This window comes from Sturnus vulgaris, chromosome 23 (genome assembly GCF_052056855.1).
Source record: "Sturnus vulgaris isolate bStuVul1 chromosome 23, bStuVul1.hap1, whole genome shotgun sequence".
NCBI lineage: Eukaryota > Metazoa > Chordata > Aves > Passeriformes > Sturnidae > Sturnus > Sturnus vulgaris.
Genome location: NC_142265.1, coordinates 6,324,759 through 6,343,387, shown reverse-complemented (window position 1 = coordinate 6,343,387; position 18,629 = coordinate 6,324,759). Strand labels below are relative to the sequence as shown.

The window sequence follows — 18,629 nt, the reverse complement described above, 5'->3', positions numbered from 1 at the left end:
AGAGAAAACAGCCCTGCGAGCAGATGATTTCAGTATTAACTAAATTAACACGGGGCCTGGCACTCTCCGAAATGAGTCACCCGTGTTTCATATCAATGATTTCAGACCCTGGCATTTTCAGTCCAAGCCACAAGCAGCGCCACGGCAGGCACAGGCTGTATTTTAAAATACCATGGCAGGGCTGGAAGCAGATGCTCGGGAGCAGAGCAGAAGGTGCAGTAATGAAGCTTTAGCAGGAGCGTGGGGAACGCGGCGTGCCCAGAGCTCAGGAGCCACCCATGGCACTCTGGGGCCAGGCTCTTGCGTAAGCCCTGCCGGGGGGAGGACAGGGAATGGGGACAAAAGGCCTGGCACTTGTCCTCTGCAGCTTCCAGCGAGCTGGAATGAGGAGGAGCACGGTCGGAGCACCTTTTCTTTTTCTGCCCTGTGCTATCCGGGCAGCAGCTTTGCTCCTGACCCCTTCTTCAGCCCCATCCTTATTCCCCCTCCAGCTACTGGACACAAAATGTTTAGCCCATTCCCCTTCCCCACGCATGTCCTGGCAGTCCTGGAGCCGTGATCAGAGCTGATGGCAACACTTGGATGGTTTCAGCAGCCACACAGGACCCTTGCTCTTTGCCACTCCTGCTTATCAAACAGCAGTAATAACTTATTAACTATCCAGAAATTCTCTGGGAACTGCGTTTGTTTCTAGGCCACTTTGAGGATGGGAAAACACCCCAGTGAGCCCTGGGAATCTTTGTTCTGCGCTCAGTTTTACAGCACTGAGCCTCAGCCCCTGGGCTGTCACAGTCCATCACCTCCCGAGGAATCGCGAGTGCCCGGCTGGAGCTGCAGTGCCAGCCCTAGAGCTGGGGCATTAATCCTCAACAAAGCAAACCCAGGGACACACACAGCGAGCTCCCGAGCCCCCTGGACACCAAGAATAGCCCCTAATGCTGTCCTGTCACTTGTCACTCTTGTTACAAGTCAGCCAGCACACGATATTTATGCTGGCAGCTCACGACAGCCAGCGGTGGGATTTCTGCACGGGGAAGTCACGCTTCCCACACAGAGCAGGGACTCCAAGGCTGGGATTTAGAGTCCTCTGGTGAGGGAAGGGCTTGAGAGCAGCTCCAGAGAGCTGTCCCTGCCAGTCACTCATCCCCTGGCCAGCCTGCACCATGCTGGAGCCAGGGGCTTTCACATTTGTCACACGCCAGGGGTGAGCCACCTCTGCAACCAAAATCCTTCTCCAAACTCCAAATCTGGGCACAGGCAACTAAGAGGGATGTGACAGGAAGGGAAGCTGGTGTTTAGGTGCCAAAGAACATGGAGTCAGCACTGCACTCACCCAGGTCCCCTCAATTCCTGGCATCCATCACCTCTCCAGGCTCAGCAGGACAACACTTCCACTCTTCCACACTTCCACAGACATTCCCTCTGCCAGCCCAGCCTGGAGCTCTCAGGCTCCAGCTGCATCCCTGAAGCTCGTACCTGCTCTCAGATGGCAGCTCCAGGGGCTGTCTTCTTCCCATCCCATTCCTGCAGGGCACTCATTTGTTGGAAGATGCTGTTAACAAAGAAATAAATACATAGCAAAGCTAGAAACATTAACTCCATTAACTACAGCTACAAGCAGCCTCTGCTATGTCTTGGCTCCACTTTTCCCCTCCTGGACTTCACTTGGCACCTTACATATTAGGAGGAGAAATTAGAATTTCATGCATATTTCATATATATTTAATCACTTGGCAAAGACCAAAACACTTTCCCATTAAGTGGAATTTATGCTAAATGCTGTTTCCATTAGGCACCAGTCAGTGCCTGTTCAGAGGTTACACCAGTTCCCCAGGCAGGTGTGCCCTGCTGGGGAGGTGGGGACGCTGTGGCAGTGCCACAGCAGCAGGGCAGGGTCCCTAACCCCAACCTTATTCCACAAAGCCCACCCTGGTTAATGGGACATCAGCTGCTGTCTGTTTGTCCTGTTTGGTGCCCCACTTGGGTCCCCACAGAGCTCTGAAGGGCTGCAAGGCAGCAAAACCAAAAGTTTGAGGCTCATAAACCTGACCCAGTGCTGTATAACCTCTCCCTGGGAGACTTACAGCGTCCTTGTGCTGCTTTCTCCTGCTTTACACCCTCTAGTAAGAGCTTCTCCAACTGCTGCAAACCTCTCCTTGCCAAACCTTTATATAGGGACTGCCATCCTCAAACTGCCTGAGCTCACCCAGCTCCTCCAGGACTAACAAAGCTCAGCTGGCTTCCCTGAACCCAAACACGTTGCCCCTGGTTTTTGGGTTTCCCTACACTTCTCAAGTCTCCAAAAAGAGATCTTGCTGTCTGCTTTATCTTACGAGGAAAAATGATACAGAGGTTTACTGTTGAGGTTAAATCAAGGTGCAGATAGGAGTCTCCTCTGGTTTTCCTGCTTTTGAAACTCCAAGGGTCAAATTTCTTCTGGGGAAAAAAAACAACAAGAAAAAAAGGGAAGTACTGTTAAAATTGACACTGTGGTAGTAAATAACAAACCCCTCCTGACTGAGAGGATCTAAAGGGCCAAGTTCCGTGTTCCTAACAGTGCCCAACTCCAGCCTGAGCACAGCTAGTCACCCCAAAAAGCTGCACCTAAAATAACCAACAGAGATGTGGGAGATTTAAACGGGGTTATTCTGCTTCCAGAGCAGGGGAGGGGGACTGGGAGCTCAGAGCTGAGTTCCACACCCGAGGCTGTCTCAGTGAGCAGCAGCAATTCCTCCTTCCTTCTCTGTCCTGTTTCCCTGCATCCTCAAACAGCGTCTCTTCCTTTTAATTTTTTAAAAAATATTTTATTTTTTTTTCCTCTGGCGGGCACGCAGGGCTCTCTGGCTGCCTGGCATTGTAGCTGCTGCTGCTGCTGCCTGACCTAAATCTGCATTCATAGCCGGGAGCTCCGGCGGGGTTTGCCCGGTGTGGGGGTCCCTGCCTGGGCAGCCGGGGGATGCTGCAGCCCCGGGGGATGCTCCAGCCTCGGGGGAAGCTCTGAACCTGGGGGAAGCTCTGATCCCGGGGGATGCTCCAGCCTCGAGGGATTCTCTGACCCTGGGGGATGCTCCGACCTTGGGGTATGCTCTGACCCTGGGGGATGCTCCAGCCCCGGGGGATGCTCCAGCCCCGCGGGATGCTCCAGCCCCGGTGGATGCTCCCTGCCTGCGTTGGGGTCGATTCTTTTTCCCCTCCTGTGAGCCTGTTGCATAAGAGGGATTTGAGGGTTTCTATTTAGCTCTCCCCCCCACATCTTCTCCCAGAATAAAGACCTTGTTTTTCCAAGTGTTTCGCTTGCTGGAGGTTAAAGCAGCCCCTTCTTCCAGGCAGAGCTGCTCGCTGATCCCAGGGTCAGCGAGAGCTGCAGGCTATCAGCCTAAGCAGGGCTTATCCCTGTATTTTTACAGCTTCCCAAGGCCCCGAGCAGGGGTTAGCAGGCCTGGGCTGAGCTATGGCGTGCGAGGGCTCAGGCACGCACATCCTCTGCTGCAGGGAGTGAGACACCCATCCATCCATCCATCCATCCATCCATCCATCCATCCATCCATCCATCCATCCACCCATCCATGGCCCAGCTGAGCTCTGGCTTCCCCAGCACGCCTGGCTGTCCCTGCTGGCTGGTGACAGCCACCAAGGGTTTGTCCTGTGCTGTCAGCTCCCGCTGTGCTGGTGCTGTGAGAGCTTCCCCATAGAAACCAGCCCTTTGCTGGCACATCCAACACACACGGGCATAACGGGACCGTGCACGGCTCTGTGTGTGCTGCAATCAGCACAGAATCACAGAATATCCTGAGCTGGAACCCTTGGCCCTGCACAGACACCCCAACAATCCCACCCTGTGCATCCCTGGGAGTGCTGTCCAAGCACTCCTGGAGCTCTTGGGGCTGTGCCCATTCCCTGGGGAGCCTGGGCAGTGCCCAGCACCCTCTGGGGGATGAACCTTTCCCTGATATCCAGCTAAACGTCCCCTGATGCAGCTCAAGGCAGTCCCTCGAGTCCTGCCACTGGTCACCAGAGATAAGGGATTGGTGCCTGGCCCTGTTCAGAGGCAGAAAGCTGCCTCTGTTTCCCTGTGGCCTCACCACCCTGGATTTGAAAACACTTCTCAGTCCTTGGTTTGAGTTTTCATTCTCATCATCCCCTGAATCCTGTTTATCTGAGAAAGAATAAAGGGAAAACTTACCCTTTTTAGGCACATTCTGCCAACATGTTCAGGAGAGATGCTGCTCTGAATGAGTTTTCCCAAATTCTGGGATTTCCAAGGAAGGATGGCATGAGCAGATGCTGGCTGTCCCTGTGGGTGAGGCTGTGACTCAGGGTGTCCTTTTCCTTGGCATTGCAGGTCAGCCTCAATGATTCCCACAATCAGATGGTCGTTCACTGGGCAGGAGAGAAGAGCAACGTGATTGTGGCCTTGGCCAGGGACAGCCTGTCCTTGCTGGGTCCCAAAAACAGCGATGTAAGTAACACAGCCTGGCCCTCTCCACGTGCACCTTCTGCTTCTGGGCCAGGCAAGGTGATGGTGGCTGCTCAGCTACAGCCTGACTTGGTCTTGTGTCCTGAGGAACACAAAAAAGGCCCACAGGTTGGGGTTCAGAGGCACAAAAATATTCAATATACTCTGTGCTGCCCCATGGGTTCAAGGCATGGTTGGGAAAATCTCAGATCTTTCCCTGCCTTGTAGTTCACTGAGTTTTCACCAAATCTGTCAGAAGGGGAGCTCAGAACTTTGTGCTTCTCATTGTGGGGCTTCTCCTTTGCAGGTTTATGTATCCTATGACTATGGGAAGAGTTTTAAGAAGATTTCAGAGAGGTTCAGCTTCGATGGGGGGAACAGCAGCGAGGTGGCCATCGCCCAGTTCTACCACAGCCCGGCTGACAACAAGAGGGTGAGGGGGATGTGGCAGCTGGGCCTTCATCCCTGCTGTCCCAGGGAGCCTGGACACCCTTGGGCTGTCCCTGGGGCAGAGGTGGCGTGTGCCAGGCACTTCTTGTATGGCAGAGTGTGGTGGGAGAGGGGTGGCTGGGACAGCCTAATTCTTCTCCTCCAAAGTTTGCCCTCCCAAAGGCTCCCCTGGGATGAGCCAGAGAAAACCAGACTTTAATTCCTGCCAGCCTGAGCTCTGCTCTGACCTTCTCTTCTCCCCTGTTCCTCCACTCCCAGTATATCTTTGTGGATGCCTTTGCCCCGTACCTCTGGATCACCACGGACTTCTGCAACACCATCCAAGGCTTCTCCATCCCCTTCAGAGCAGCAGATCTCCTCCTGCACAGCAGGAATCCCAACCTCCTCTTGGGCTTCGACAGATCTCACCCTAAAAAACAGGTGGGCACTCTGCTCAGGTGGGGAAACAGCATCCTACCCCTGGCCTGCTGTGATGTTCCTCTGGCCTTTTGTGTCCCCCACAGCTCAGAGCCACCATGCTTCATGCTTTGGCCATTCAGGGTGTCTGATCTCACATGCAGAGCTGTCCAGATCAGCCAGGACACCCCCTTCCCTACAGTCTGTCTTGTTCTTACCTCTGGAGAATGTGGATATAATACCTGCAGGCTGCCTGTCTTAATTCCCTTCCTTTTTCCTCCATCCACGCTGCTCCCAGCCATATCCATCACCCCAGCTGTCGTGGTCATAACTCACCACAGAGCACTGGCAGCTGAGGCAGGATGACCTCTGCAGTGTTTCATGTGGGCCTGTGGTTTGGCTTTGGGTCCTGAATACAAATTGCTGCTTGAATACAAACACTTTTTTTTTTTTTCCCTCTGGAGCTGTTGGGCAAAGATTGCAAATAGTTACAGCTCCTTCAGACAGACTCAGTGAGTAAAACCGGGAGGTGAAACAGTGGGAAATCCTTCTGGTAGAAGCTAAAGGACAGGTTTTTGTTGTTTGGGTTATTCTGTTAGGAAAGTTGCTGTTGCTCCAGAAGCTGCCCCATGAAAAGAATTCATGAGAGAAGCCACGGATGGACACATTGGGTCTCCCGAAGGATTGGGTCTGTTTGTGTCCCAGTCCCACTGGCATCTCTCACCTTTGTTGTTGCAGCTCTGGAAATCAGATGACTTTGGCCAGACCTGGATAATGATTCAGGAACACGTGAAGTCCTTTTCTTGGTATGTATTGCACCCAGCTCCTGTCTGCTCTCCCTCCTCACTTCTTGCACTGTTTGCTGCCCTGTGAAAATGAAGAGTCTGGGTTCCAGGGTGTGTCCCAGCCCTGCCCCCTGCTCCCCTCGCCCTGCATTGCGGGGATGTGGCGTGGCAGGGTGACAAGTGACAGCCACCCAAGGCACCCAGGGGTGCTCCCCATTCTCCCTACCCCTTCTCCTTGCTCCTGCTGCCTTCTTCTCCAGTCCCACCACATCCCCTGTCCTCCGCAGGGGGGTTGAGCCCTATGACAAGCCCACCACGGTGTACATCGAGCGGCACGAGCCCTCGGGGGCCTCCACGGTCATCCGCAGCACAGACTTCTTCCAGAGCCGGGAGAACAAGGAGATCATCCTGGAAGATGTTGAAGATTTCCAGCTCAGGGACAAATACATGTTTGCCACCAAGTCTGTGGTGAGTGGCACGCGAGGAGTTCACTGCTGAGGGTTGACGTGGTGCAGAACCGCAGCGGGCACGAGTATCTGCCAGGGATGGTGCCACTCCCTGCTGCACCTCGCAGCCTTCAGACCTCGCTGGCTTGTCACAGAGGTGTCACCCAGCCTGCCAGCAGCTCTGTGGGCGCACAGCAGTGGCTGCCCGTGCTGCTCTCCCAGCGGTGTTTCCATACCCCTGCCTCCGCCAGGCTGGGCAGAAGTAGGTCAGGCTGCAGAGGGCTGGGACCCGGGAAAAAACACAGGATGGCTGGGAAGGACCCGGGTGGGGGTGGCAGGGGAAGGGGGATGTGGCTCGGCAGCTCGGTGGTTAAAGGAGGCCGCTTGTCAGAGCAGATTACCATCAAACGTGGACCAGGTCCAAGCAGCCTAATGTGCTCCAGCCTGGAAAGAAAGCTGCATTTTCGGTCTGCTTTGCTACGAAAAGAGGATGTGGGTGAGCAAAAGTGGTCCTGTGGTCCCTCTGCAGCCGGATCCTCTCTGTGGTTTTCACAGTTCTTGGCCAAATTTGAACGAACCTGAAAGAAAGCAAGAAAGTGTCTGTGCTTCCTCTGAGGACCTTTCTAGATCAGAAACAGCATCAGAGGGATAAAGTCCTGATCCTTCTAGAATTTAAGGAGCAGCTTTCTTTTCAGGAGGTGCATTCCCTCCTGCAGCTGCCACTGGGTGTTTTAAGAAGAAACCCTTCTTTAGGGTTTTTTAACCCTAAAAGGGTCAAAAAGGAGCCCCCTTTTTTGGGGTGACTGCTGGCAGAACCAGGGAGGGTTTCCCAGGCAGTAAGTGACGGGTGTGTCACCTCCGGCCCCCTGAGTGGGCACAGCGGTGTCTGACAGAGGCAGGGAACATTTGCAGAGCAATTTCAGCTTCTCAGAAATCTCCCTTGCAGGTAGTACAGCCTGTAACTCCCAGGGCCCGGCCCCTTGGCTCTGTGCCTGCTCTGTGGTTTGCAGATTTTATCGAGGGCTCGCTGCTGGTGTAGGGTGAAACACTGGGGGTGGTTTGTGTTTCTGCAGAGAAGCCACTGAGCTCAGGGACAGCATCCTGAGAGCATGAGGAGGGTTTGGGCTCCATTTGGGGGTGCTTTGGAGCTTTTTTTCTGCTTCTGGAGCACTCAGGGGCCACCAGGCAGCACGCTCTGCTTCCTCCTACAGCTGTAATGACTAAACATCAATAAAATTACCTGTGTTCCACAGCACAGCAAGCACTGCTGGGAAACACTGAGACAGAGGGAGGCTGCCTGCAAACCCCTCATTTGGGAATCACATCCCCAGGTCTGGAATGAGGCTCTTGCCTCCAAGCCTGGTCACAGCAGGGGCTGTGGAAAGGACAGGCTGGGTGGCAGCAGCACCCAGGGCTCTGACTTCTGCTCCTTTCCGTGGGAGGCACGGTTGCTTAGTGATACAGAGCCTGGGAAAAAATAAAAAAAAAACCTAACAACAAAAAACCAGGCCGCTTATTTTTGGAGCCTAGATCTGGGTTTAGGTCCTCACCATTGGCATCCTGTATGAAATAGGTTGCCCCCAGATTTTTTACTTTCTCAGCTTGGCGCTGGTGCCTTTCGTTTTGTGCAAATCTGTAAAAATAGGAAGGAAAGGACAGTGTGCTCTGAGGAAAAAGGAGGAATTAAACCCAGCCTCTTTATCCCCACCCGACTGACCAGGAAGGACATTTGATCTCTTTGCTGAGCCCTGGCTTTGGCAATTTAAACCCTGAGTGGGGATCACTGCTCCCAGCATCGGGCAGCTGCCACGCTTTGCCCACATGCAGGGAGGGGGAAGTCCCAGGCACTGGGTGATCCCAGTGGAGATGAGGGTGATTTTTGGGGGTGAGAGCCCCTCCTAACGTGTCCCTGTGCTCTGCACAGCGTTTGCTTGGCAGCTCACAGCCACCCTCGGTCCAGCTCTGGGTCTCCTTCAACCGCAAGCCCATGCGGGTGGCACAGTTCGTTACCAAGCATCCAATTAAGGTAAGTGGTGCTTCCCGAGCAGCCTCCCAGCTCCCTGCCTTGCCAAGGACACGCTGCGGTGTCAGCAGCAGCTCCAGATGCTGCAGGAGTGAGAAGGGACCTCGTATGACCCTGCTGGGGGGGGGGCTGGCAGAGCAAAGGCTCATGTTTGGGATGATCTTGTGGTTTATAACATGGACAGTCACTGGGGATGGGGGCTGGCAGCAAAGCCCAGATACCAGAGAGGGGCTGATCCCACTGCTCTGACTCTGCTTTTGGGGACTTTACCTCTTCCCAAGGAGTGAGGTGCTCTGGCATGACCTGGAGCATCCAGTTCTTGCAGGATGAGGAAGCCCAGGGCACCACCAGGGCTTGCAAAGAGTCCCTGATCCTTGAATGCCGTGGTGTTCCAGGGCTGGTGGGGATGAAGAAGGGCATGAGAAGCCAGTTCTTGGTGCCTGGCAGAGCAGTGGGGTGCACTCCCAGCCTCAGGGGTCCAGCACACGTAGGGCTTGGCAACCAATGCTGGTTCCAGGGGACTTTGCAGGGTGGAGGACAGGAATCACTGTGGGAGAAACACAAGAGAGAAAGCAAAGTGAAGATTTCCCACCTGCTGAGTGGAAAAAATACAAAAAGGTGGAAGCAAGCTAACAGGAAATCTAAACCAGCCTGTGTGTGAACCATGCACACACACACGAAGCCTGTTCTTCTTGTCCCAAAGGAATATTACATTGCTGATGCCTCGGAGGACCAGGTGTTTGTGTGTGTCAGCCACGACAACAACCGCACCAACCTCTACATCTCGGAGGCAGAGGGCCTGAAGTTCTCCCTGTCTCTAGAAAATGTGCTCTACTACAGCCCAGGGGGAGCTGGCAGTGACACCTTGGTCAGGTAAGACAGGACTCACCCGATGGCGAATGACAACATCGACCAAAACCCCCGAGTTTTGGCTGTGCTGGATCAATACCTTACCCTTTCCTGACAACCCCCCCACATCCCCAGACTGACAGGGACCCCATTTCCATTTCCCTGACCCCACAGGTACTTTGCCAACGAGCCCTTCGCCGATTTCCACCGCGTGGAAGGCGTGCGGGGCGTCTACATCGCCACGCTGATCAACGGCTCCTTCAGCGAGGAGAACATGCGCTCCGTCATCACCTTCGACAAGGGCGGCACCTGGGAGCTGCTCCAGCCCCCGGCTCAGACCCGCTATGGGGAGCACATCGACTGCCAGGTACCACAGAGGGGGGTGGGACAGCGAGAAAAGCCCCCAAAAGTGGCGTTTGGGGGTGCGGTTTGTTAGCGATGGGCTTGGCAGTCTTGGAATGTTTTTCGCGCTACGAAAAGAGGCTGAAACAGCGATGCCACCGCGAAGGAGTCCCTCCTTACCTCTCCAAGCAGACTAGACAGGGTGAGGGATGGATGTTAATCCACTCTTCTGCTTTCCCAGTTGTCCCAGGGCTGCTCTCTCCACCTGGCCCAGCGCCTGAGCCAGCTGCTGAATTTCCAGCTGCGCAGGATGCCCATTCTCTCCAAGGAGTCAGCGCCAGGACTGATCATTGCCACTGGTACCGCTTTTCCCTTGGCTTGGGGGGGTGTTGTTGTCAGGCAGCATTTAGTTTGTACAAGCAGGTAATAAAATGCAATTAAATGGTGCATTTTGCTGTACATTCTCTGCTGCAGTCCCTGTACAGTAATTACAGAGTGAGCATTTCACTGCAGCTCAGAGATGTGAGAAACCTGCTCTGTTCTGATCCTCTTTCCTGATCCTCGTGAAGGGCTCCTTGAAGATTCAGAAATTCCTGTTTGTCTCGCTCTGTTACTGAAGAGCACACACATTTTGTTTAATCATGTTTGTAGCCATGGGTTTTTCCCCCATCTGCTTTTAAAACTTGTAATAGTCCTTGAAATATTTGCTTTTGAAGGGATTAATTTATAGTGTGAAAATCATCTCCTCAATCACAGATAAAAATAGTTTGGAGGTGTCTGGCTTCCTTTTAAGCAATCACTTTGCATTCCTTAAGAAGGATGATTTCTCCCATTCTCCCAGGCTCCGTTGGCAAGAACATGGCAAGGAAAACCAATGTTTATGTCTCAAGCAGTGCTGGAGCGAGGTGGAGAGAGGTAAGGCTGCTCTTACACCTGCCAAATCAGCATGGTGGGGGAACAGGAAGAATTTTGGCAGCAATATTGATGAGTTACATTAAAGGTGATTTCATATGAATCCAGGAGCTGGAAGGTGCTCAATGACTTAAAAAAAGGGAAAAAGATTTTTAGATGAAGGCCCAGGCGTGGGTTGGTTGGAGATGAATCTCTGGTATAAGAGGTGGATTCAAACAGAGGAGACCTCCCTCCTATATTTTTTCCTTTACACCTGGCAGGACTTTTCCTCAGCACGGGTCATTTGGTATATTTTAAACAGGACTGACAGCCAGGACTTTGTGTGAGAGCATTTGGAGAGGCTCTGGCTTCTTCCAGAAAAATGGGATGCTGCCCTTGATTTATGGGGAGTTTGCTGCTGTTTACTGAGTGGATGTTCTGGTCTGTGGCAGTGTTTGTGGTCTGCCTGTGCACTCTGCAGCCAGTGTAATGTGGTATTCCAACATCTGCAAGCTATTTAATCCTGGGAACTGAGCAGGCTCCTTCTCCCCCTGCGAGTGCTGCGCGGTCAGGGTGAGGTCTGGGCAGCTGCAGTGGTGCTGGGGACATGCCACAGGTCTGGCTGATGCCAAAGGTGGTTCAGAGGCTGCTCCTGGCTCCAAAACCCAGCTGGAGAGCAGCTGTGGGGACCCTGCAGCCAGGCAGGAGCTGAGATGGGGCAGGGTATCCAAAACCAGCGACTTTCAGGTGCCAAGCCAGTTAAAACATTCTGAGGGAGTGTTGATCCAATGTCACCAGCGCCAAGCTCCTGACTGATCTTTGTATCCTGAGCAGTGGTGCAGAATGACCCAGCAGTGGAGCTGAGCAGCAGCACCACAACTCCTTGTGCTCAGCTTTGGGCAGCAGCAGGCTGGGAGCTCACTGCTCTGCAGATCACTGGGCTGATTTCACAGCCCAGAAAAGAAAGGAACAATGCTTTCAATGTCCTGTGTGAAAATGTCCTCAAGTGTGACAGCACGTCCTGTGAGCAGGGTGTGGCATGGACATGCTCCCTGTTTTCATCCTGAGGTGCTCTGGGCTCCCTGGATGGGAAAGCAAAGCTGATTGTGTGCTGGAGGTGTAGGTGAATGTGAAATCCAAGCTTCTTGCCATGGGATGGATGGATGGATGGATGGATGGATGGATGGATGGATGGATGGATGGATTGTCCCCAGGGCTTGTTTCTGCATGCCATGGCCCCACTTCTCTCTGAACATTCACAAGACCTTGCACAGCCTGGGAACCAACTTCTCTGCAGTCCTGGGAATGCCACGAGTCACTGCTGGATGTCAGGAAAGCCTCAGGGAGGTGACAAATGAGAGAAGGAATGATGGACTCTGATTTTGTGTCATGTTACTTCTTCCACTGATTCTTTCCATGCACAGAGCACAGGAGGAGCAGAGTCCAGGGCTCAGGGCAGCTTTTACACACATCTCTTAGGGGCAATGGGCTGGCTATTCTCATCTGCAGATGGTGTCCCATAAACGCTTGAATCTCCGGTGCCTCCAGATACTTGATCTGGCCAAGGCTGAAGCATTAACTTGGGTCAGGCAGAGCTTCTGACAAAGCCATTTTCCTTTCATTCAGCACAGCTCTGATCACCCCTCAGCGCTGTCTCTCTTCCAGGCACTGTCTGGACCCCACTACTACACCTGGGGTGACCACGGTGGAATTCTGGTGGCCATCGCCCAAGGCACCGAGACCGACCAGCTCAAGTGAGTGTCAGGGCCCAGGGACTGCCTCTGGTGCTCGTGCTGGGGATGGCAGAGAGTGCCCTGCAGCAGGCAGGACATGCCCCTGGCATCTCTCCCAGTCTCCTTTTTCGTGCAGGTACAGCACAAACGAAGGGGAAACCTGGAAAGTCTTCACGTTCTCGGAGAAGCCGGTGTTTGTGTACGGCCTCCTGACCGAGCCCGGCGAGAAGAGCACCATCTTCACCATCTTTGGTTCCTACAAGGAGAATGGCCACAGCTGGCTGATCCTGCAGATCAACACCACTGACGTGCTGGGTAAGGGGACAGGTGGCAGAGCCAGCTCTGGGGTGGCTCTGCAGGCAGGAGAGAGGGCATCTCCTCGTGCCCTGTCCCAAGTGTCCCATGTCCACATGGACACGAGCTGCTGAAGGCACTCGTGTGTCCTATGCTCTCCCTATATTCCTTCCTTCCTCACTGAGGAATTTGTTGAAAAGAGGAAAAAAAATTCCTTCTGAAGGCTTGTGCCTATGAATGTTTTATAACCCATTTCAGCTTTGATTGCGAGGCAGCATTTTAATCAAAGCACAGTTAAACCCAGCAGAGGAATTTGCTTGACTAAAATTTATCACCGATTCCCTCGACATTTTGTTGGGAACAGATCTGTTTGGTAACCAGAACGACTTCATTCAGATTCCCTGTCACTGCCACAGAGCTGCCTGTTCTGTTCCCTCCTGTCACCACACGCTCCCAGCTGGAATTCTCCTTGCCTTGCCTTTCCCTGTGGGACAGGGTGGGGGCCTTGCACTTTTGGGGGAAGTTTTGTGCCAAGGGAGGGTGGAGAGGGGAGGGAATCACAGAATCACAGAATGAACTAGGCTGGAAAAGACCTTTGGTTGGAAAAGATCCAACACATCCTCATCAACCAAACCATGGCACTGAGTGCAGACTTGTTTTAACACCTCCAGGAATGGTGACTCCACCACCTCCCTGGGCAGTGCCCAATCACTCAATATTTTTTTTCCTGATGTCCAACCTAAACTTCCCCTGGCACAGCTTAAGGCTGTGTCCTCTCCTTCTGTCAGTGGCTGCCTGGGAGAAGAGACATTCCTGTGGTGTGGGGCTGGATGCCAGCGCTCCTGGCACTCCTGGGCACCAGGGATGTTGGCATCTCTCTGTCTTTAAACCTGGGGTGCTGTGAAAGCTGCACCTTTCTGCAGCCCAACCTTGTTTTTCCTCTCAGGTGTGCCTTGCACAGAGAACGACTACAAGCTGTGGTCACCCTCAGACGAGCGAGGCAATGAATGTTTGCTGGGCCATAAAACTGTTTTCAAAAGGAGGACTCCTCATGCAACCTGCTTCAATGGGGAAGACTTTGACAGGCCTGTCATGGTCTCCAACTGCTCTTGTACGAGGGAGGACTTTGAATGGTAAAACACCAATTAATTTCTTGTAGTCTGGATTGTAAATCCAAGATAAGTGTCTGTGACCAATCGCTCCGAGTGAACAAACATCCAATTTATGTAGCTCGGAGTGTCGCTGCTTCATTTTATAGCAGAGAGGAAACTAAACAGACTGAAAACATCCTTTCATTAATAACAGGGCATGAGACTTAATTAATGTCTTTAGAGCCTTTTGGGAGCCTCTGAAAGGTTCCACGGAAGAAGGAAGTATTGTTAATCCATCACCCTCCAAACGGTAATGGATAATTTCCCATCACAGACAGAGATACACCAAAAATCTTTGTGATCCTGTAGCCACAGGGGTGCAGCTGGCCCTGCTATTGCCCTTTGACTGCAATTCCCACAATCCTGACACTGCACAGCTTTCAGGATCAGGAAATACACTCTGGCAACCTGATGCAAAGGTTTGGGGTTAGAAAGGGAGCTGCTTTTCAGGGACTGGGCTTTCAGTCCCCAGACTGCCTCTGTCTGATGCTGAGACCAAGTCTGGCTCACCACGAGCAGACTGAGAGCAGGGCTGGTGGGATCCTGCCTCAGAATTCATCCCTGGGCTCCCTACAGAATCACACTGACAAAACCTCTCTCTCCCACTGTTTTCCAAAGAACAGCCACACTGTAACTCCCATTTTACCAGCAGCACCAGCCAAGAGACAGAGCAGTGACCTGAGCCAGCCGAGCAGCAGGACTGGGGCTTGCAGCCAGCTTTCAGAGCACACTGGCTCAGCTCTGCCTCGCTGCCTCACCTTCCCCAGCCTGCCCAGCCACTGGCAAAGCTGATTTGCAAAGTGTTCTTGAAAGATCCTGTCTGGCTCGGAGATGTTCCGTGCAGCTAAATACTGATAATAAATGAATGGTCACTTTGGCTTCTTAAAAATTCTATGCAAAAATAGACTCATAGTATAGCATGGCTGCATTTTTTGCTTTTCCCTGTCCCTCCCTACATCTTTCTTCTCCTTGCAGTGATTTTGGCTTCAAACTGAGCGATGACTTATCCTTAGAAGTTTGTGTCCCTGACCCTGAGTTTGCTGGGAAGCCCTATGACCCACCAGTCCCTTGCCCTGTTGGCTCAACCTACAGGAAGACTCGAGGGTATGTGCTGTGCTTTGGAGGGCAGCCTGATATTCCAAGCGCTGGGATTTATCTTACTGGTGATTAAAAAAACCCCAAACAACCACAAAACCCACAAGAGTGGCAGCAAACAAACGGCATGTTAGGACATACATGGCAATTAAACACCACAGCTTGTTCTGGCTGTACGGGGTGGTTTGTTCACAGGTTTTTTTTTTTTTCCATGGAATAAACTGCCTGGCTCTGTTGTGTTGCAGCTACAGAAAGATCTCAGGGGACACTTGCACGGGTGGAGACATCGAGTCGCGGCTCGAGGGGGAGCTGGTGCCGTGCCCGCTGGCGGGTGAGTGTGTGCACGATCTGCTCTGGGCACAAGGGCTCCATTCATAAAACCTTTGGCTGGTGCCTCAGGGACCAGGCACGGAGTCCCAGAGGGCTCTCAGACAAAACCTGTGACACGGGAGCCTGGGTGGGTTACAAATCGCCCTCTCCTGTGCTGTGGCCAGAGCTGCTGAGGCTCCAGCTCAGGAGCAGCATCTGCCCACGGTGCAGAGCCCTCTGAAGCCCTCAGGGGCAGGCTGCAAGCAGGAATCCCTTCATCCTGGTCACATCCTTGCTGTAGCTGGCTTGAACCCAACCAGAAAGACAGGAATTAGATCAAAGGATCATTAGATCCCCATCCTTGGGAAGGCTCCTTGGAAAGGTCCCACTCTGAGCCAGCCACCGTGTGCAGCTGAACGATGGCACTTTGGGGCCAGACCAGGGCAGACCTTCAGCCCTCACACCTCTGCCTGCCACAATTCACCCCCCTATCCTTATTTTCTCCTCTCAAACGTACCTCTCAAAGGCACCGTAGCAGCCCCGTGCCCCTGTGCTGCCAGAGTTATTTGCATTCTGCTCGTTACAGCTCTAATTTAATCTGCCGTCACGAGCTGCGTGATCAGCATTGCTGCCGTGCTGCAGCTCCAGAGCCTCAGGCAGGGCAGGGGCTCGTGGAAGGGCAGCAGGGGAGCTGAGCAGAGCAGCCAGACCCACCAGCAGCAGGTTCCCCTGCCCTGCCCTCAGATTTTTCAGCGCGCCAGAGATCCTCCAGGTGCGGAACAGCACGGGGAAGCATCCCCTGTGCTGGGACTCCTGCCAGCGCTGCACTCAGCTTTACTCCTGACACGTTATTCACCCCTCTGAGCCCTCTTGAGCTATTTGGAGAGCTGTGTTGGGCATGCTGAGAAGGGCCCTGCTGATTGCAAAATAAACCTGCGGTCCCCACCGGGCCGGCCTTTGAAGTGCCGTGTTCCCAGAGTGTTTGCGGATGTCTCCGGATCCGCGCTGGCTCGCTCCATGGAAACACTTTCATGTACAGTATCTGTTTCATATCTCCGTATAATCTCATTAGGGATGCACAGCCAGAGTTACTTACTGACATTAGCTCTACTCATTAATAGCATTATTGGACTTGACTGGTGGTGGGATAATGCCCAGGAGACTTTGTCCTGGACCAGGATCCCATTACCTGGAGTCGGCTCCATTTGGGAACAAAACCCTCTCTGGGATTTTTCCTGCGGGGCCTGTTGTCCCTGAGGACTTGCAGAGTTGCATCACTCCCACTCTTTTTAATGTTGGGGTTTCTTTGAGGAAAAGGAGATCAGTATTTTGTATCCCATTGGCAGCACTAATGTGGGAAGAAAGGGTTCGGTGCCGCCACAGCCTTCACCACCTCCTCCTCCTCCTCCTGGACCAGACAATGCCCACAGTGTTTGCCCAGCCCCATGAGAAGCTATTACCACATTCCCGTTAACCTAATCCTACTGAAACAAAGGCTCTTTGCCTCCCCGAGGTGCTAAAACCAGGGGTGAAAATCACCTAATATTTTCTTTTTTTTGCCCCTCAAGTAGCCGAAAATGGCCACTAAATAAGGCACTGTTGTTGCAGAGGAGAACGAGTTCATTCTCTATGCCACCCGCTACTCCATCCACCGCTACGACCTGGCCTCGGGTGTCAGCGAGGAGCTGCCCCTGGCCGGGCTCAGGGGGGCCGTGGCCCTGGATTTTGACTACGAGCACAACTGCCTGTACTGGGCTGATGTCACTCTGGACATCATCCAGGTGAGCATCACCTTGCCACCCGGCTGTTGCATCCACACCCTGAAAAGCAAATGTTTGTCCTGGTACTCCTCCCCTCCGAGCTGTCTGTCACCTGGCCTTCAGGCTGAGGCAGTTCCTCGTCTTTTATTCTGATTATTTTTATTTTTTTTTTTCCCAGCGTCTCTGTCTCAACGGCAGCTCTGGGCAGGAAATAATCATAAGCACTGGGTTGGAAACAGTGGAAGCTTTGGCTTTTGAACCTCTCAGCCAGCTGCTCTACTGGGTCAACGCTGGGATTCCCAAAATCGAGGTACAGCTCTGCCCACTCGTGGCAGTGCATATTTAATTAAGGAGCAATAATCGCCTGCCGTATATTTTGTGTCACTTCAAGCAGTGGCCTTAGCAAACACACCTGTGCTGGGTTTGGTTTTGGGTCTAGGTTGCCAATCCAGATGGAGACCTGAGACTCACTGTCCTCAACTCCTCGATACTGGAGCGACCCAGAGCCCTGGCTCTGGTTCCCCGAGATGGGTAAGAAAGAAAACATCCCAAATATTTCTCTGCTATTCCCAAGGGAAACTGCTGCTCCTTCACCACTTCCTCCTCAGGGAGGACAGCTTGGTGAGGTGAAATTAGAGACAGGTACAGCACAGTCCTGCCCTGTGGAGCCCACTGTCACCACTGCATCCCCAACTAAGGCACCAGCTCCCTCAGAGCACAGATCACCGATTGTTTATCCTTCCTACCCATACATATCCATTAGTAAATAGCTTTTTCTGCCTGTAAAACTGGTCTGGTCAGTGGGGAAAGCTGCAGTGATGCATGAGAAACTGAGCTGTGCTCGAATTCGAGAGCCAAATGCAAGTTACATCTTTCTGGGGTTTGGCCTTGGCTGCAAATGTAGATCTGACAAACCGAAGCAGTTCATGGCAAGGTAACCTGCAGCTGCACTCCCACCACAGAGCTTGCAGCTCAAAAGCCTCTGTGCTGCTCATAAATCTGCTGGTGGTGTTCATTAGAATTGCAGAGCTCCCTGTTCAAAGGCACGTCGTGCAAGAGATGTAAAGCATTCCAACCTCAGCCTCTCCTAACCTGGTTCCTTTTGATGAGCTGGGATTTGGAGTAACCTCTCTGCCTGCTGCCAGGTTGATGTTCTGGACAGACTGGGGCGACTCCAGGGCTGGCATCTACAGAAGTGACATGGATGGCTCGCTGGCCGGCTGCATCGTCTCGGAGGGTGTGCGGTGGCCAAACGGCATTTCTGTGGATGACCACTGGATCTACTGGACTGAAGCCTACATGGACAGGATCGAGAGGGTGGATTTCAATGGCATGCAGAGATCTGTGATCCTGGACAGCCTCCCTCACCCCTATGCCATTGCTGTGTTTAAGGTTTGTTTTCCCCATTGTTGTTTTTCCACGGCATGCAGGCTCTGAGGTTGGTGCTGGAGGAGCACACTGAATTTGAAGGATAGGGATGTGATTTGGAGCAGGAACAACACTTGCTGTCTTTCTGCTTCTGGCACATTCCCACAAATCCCTGAAATGAGCAGGCAAGTGCAGTCAAATCCAGGACCAGCATTCCCAAGCAGCTGCACTGCAATGTTTAGCACTCAGCAGATCACTCTGTCACCCTCATTCCTGCTCAA

The 18,629-nt window shown here is 52.9% G+C and overlaps 1 protein-coding gene and 1 long non-coding RNA gene across 5 annotated transcripts in view; one reads left to right on the top strand and one right to left on the bottom strand.

The window, feature by feature from the left end:
- SORL1 (sortilin related receptor 1) overlaps window positions 1-18,629 on the top strand; it is a 47,484-nt gene that overhangs the window by 4,499 nt on the left and 24,356 nt on the right. The window contains exons 2-20 of the mRNA XM_014890451.2: window positions 4,343-4,459; window positions 4,764-4,889; window positions 5,165-5,326; window positions 6,041-6,108; window positions 6,375-6,555; window positions 8,458-8,559; window positions 9,260-9,429; window positions 9,580-9,772; window positions 9,989-10,106; window positions 10,589-10,662; window positions 12,304-12,392; window positions 12,508-12,686; window positions 13,612-13,798; window positions 14,792-14,920; window positions 15,157-15,242; window positions 16,829-17,001; window positions 17,159-17,290; window positions 17,420-17,511; window positions 18,126-18,372. Coding sequence (XP_014745937.2) covers window positions 4,343-4,459; window positions 4,764-4,889; window positions 5,165-5,326; window positions 6,041-6,108; window positions 6,375-6,555; window positions 8,458-8,559; window positions 9,260-9,429; window positions 9,580-9,772; window positions 9,989-10,106; window positions 10,589-10,662; window positions 12,304-12,392; window positions 12,508-12,686; window positions 13,612-13,798; window positions 14,792-14,920; window positions 15,157-15,242; window positions 16,829-17,001; window positions 17,159-17,290; window positions 17,420-17,511; window positions 18,126-18,372 — 2,625 coding nt within the window. The remainder of the gene's footprint in view (window positions 1-4,342; window positions 4,460-4,763; window positions 4,890-5,164; window positions 5,327-6,040; window positions 6,109-6,374; window positions 6,556-8,457; window positions 8,560-9,259; window positions 9,430-9,579; window positions 9,773-9,988; window positions 10,107-10,588; window positions 10,663-12,303; window positions 12,393-12,507; window positions 12,687-13,611; window positions 13,799-14,791; window positions 14,921-15,156; window positions 15,243-16,828; window positions 17,002-17,158; window positions 17,291-17,419; window positions 17,512-18,125; window positions 18,373-18,629) is intronic.
- On the bottom strand, window positions 616-10,062 carry LOC148221361 (uncharacterized). Of its 4 annotated transcripts, XR_015808168.1 has the most exons (8): window positions 9,928-10,062; window positions 8,827-9,103; window positions 8,084-8,166; window positions 6,314-7,111; window positions 6,027-6,169; window positions 5,195-5,315; window positions 4,184-4,559; window positions 616-2,436 (listed from the first exon to the last, which is right to left on the bottom strand). It is a non-coding gene; the product is annotated as an uncharacterized LOC148221361 (long non-coding RNA). The 4 variants fall into 4 exon arrangements; XR_015808167.1 differs by lacking the exon at window positions 8,084-8,166; XR_015808170.1 differs by lacking the exon at window positions 8,084-8,166 and having other exon boundaries at window positions 616-2,433.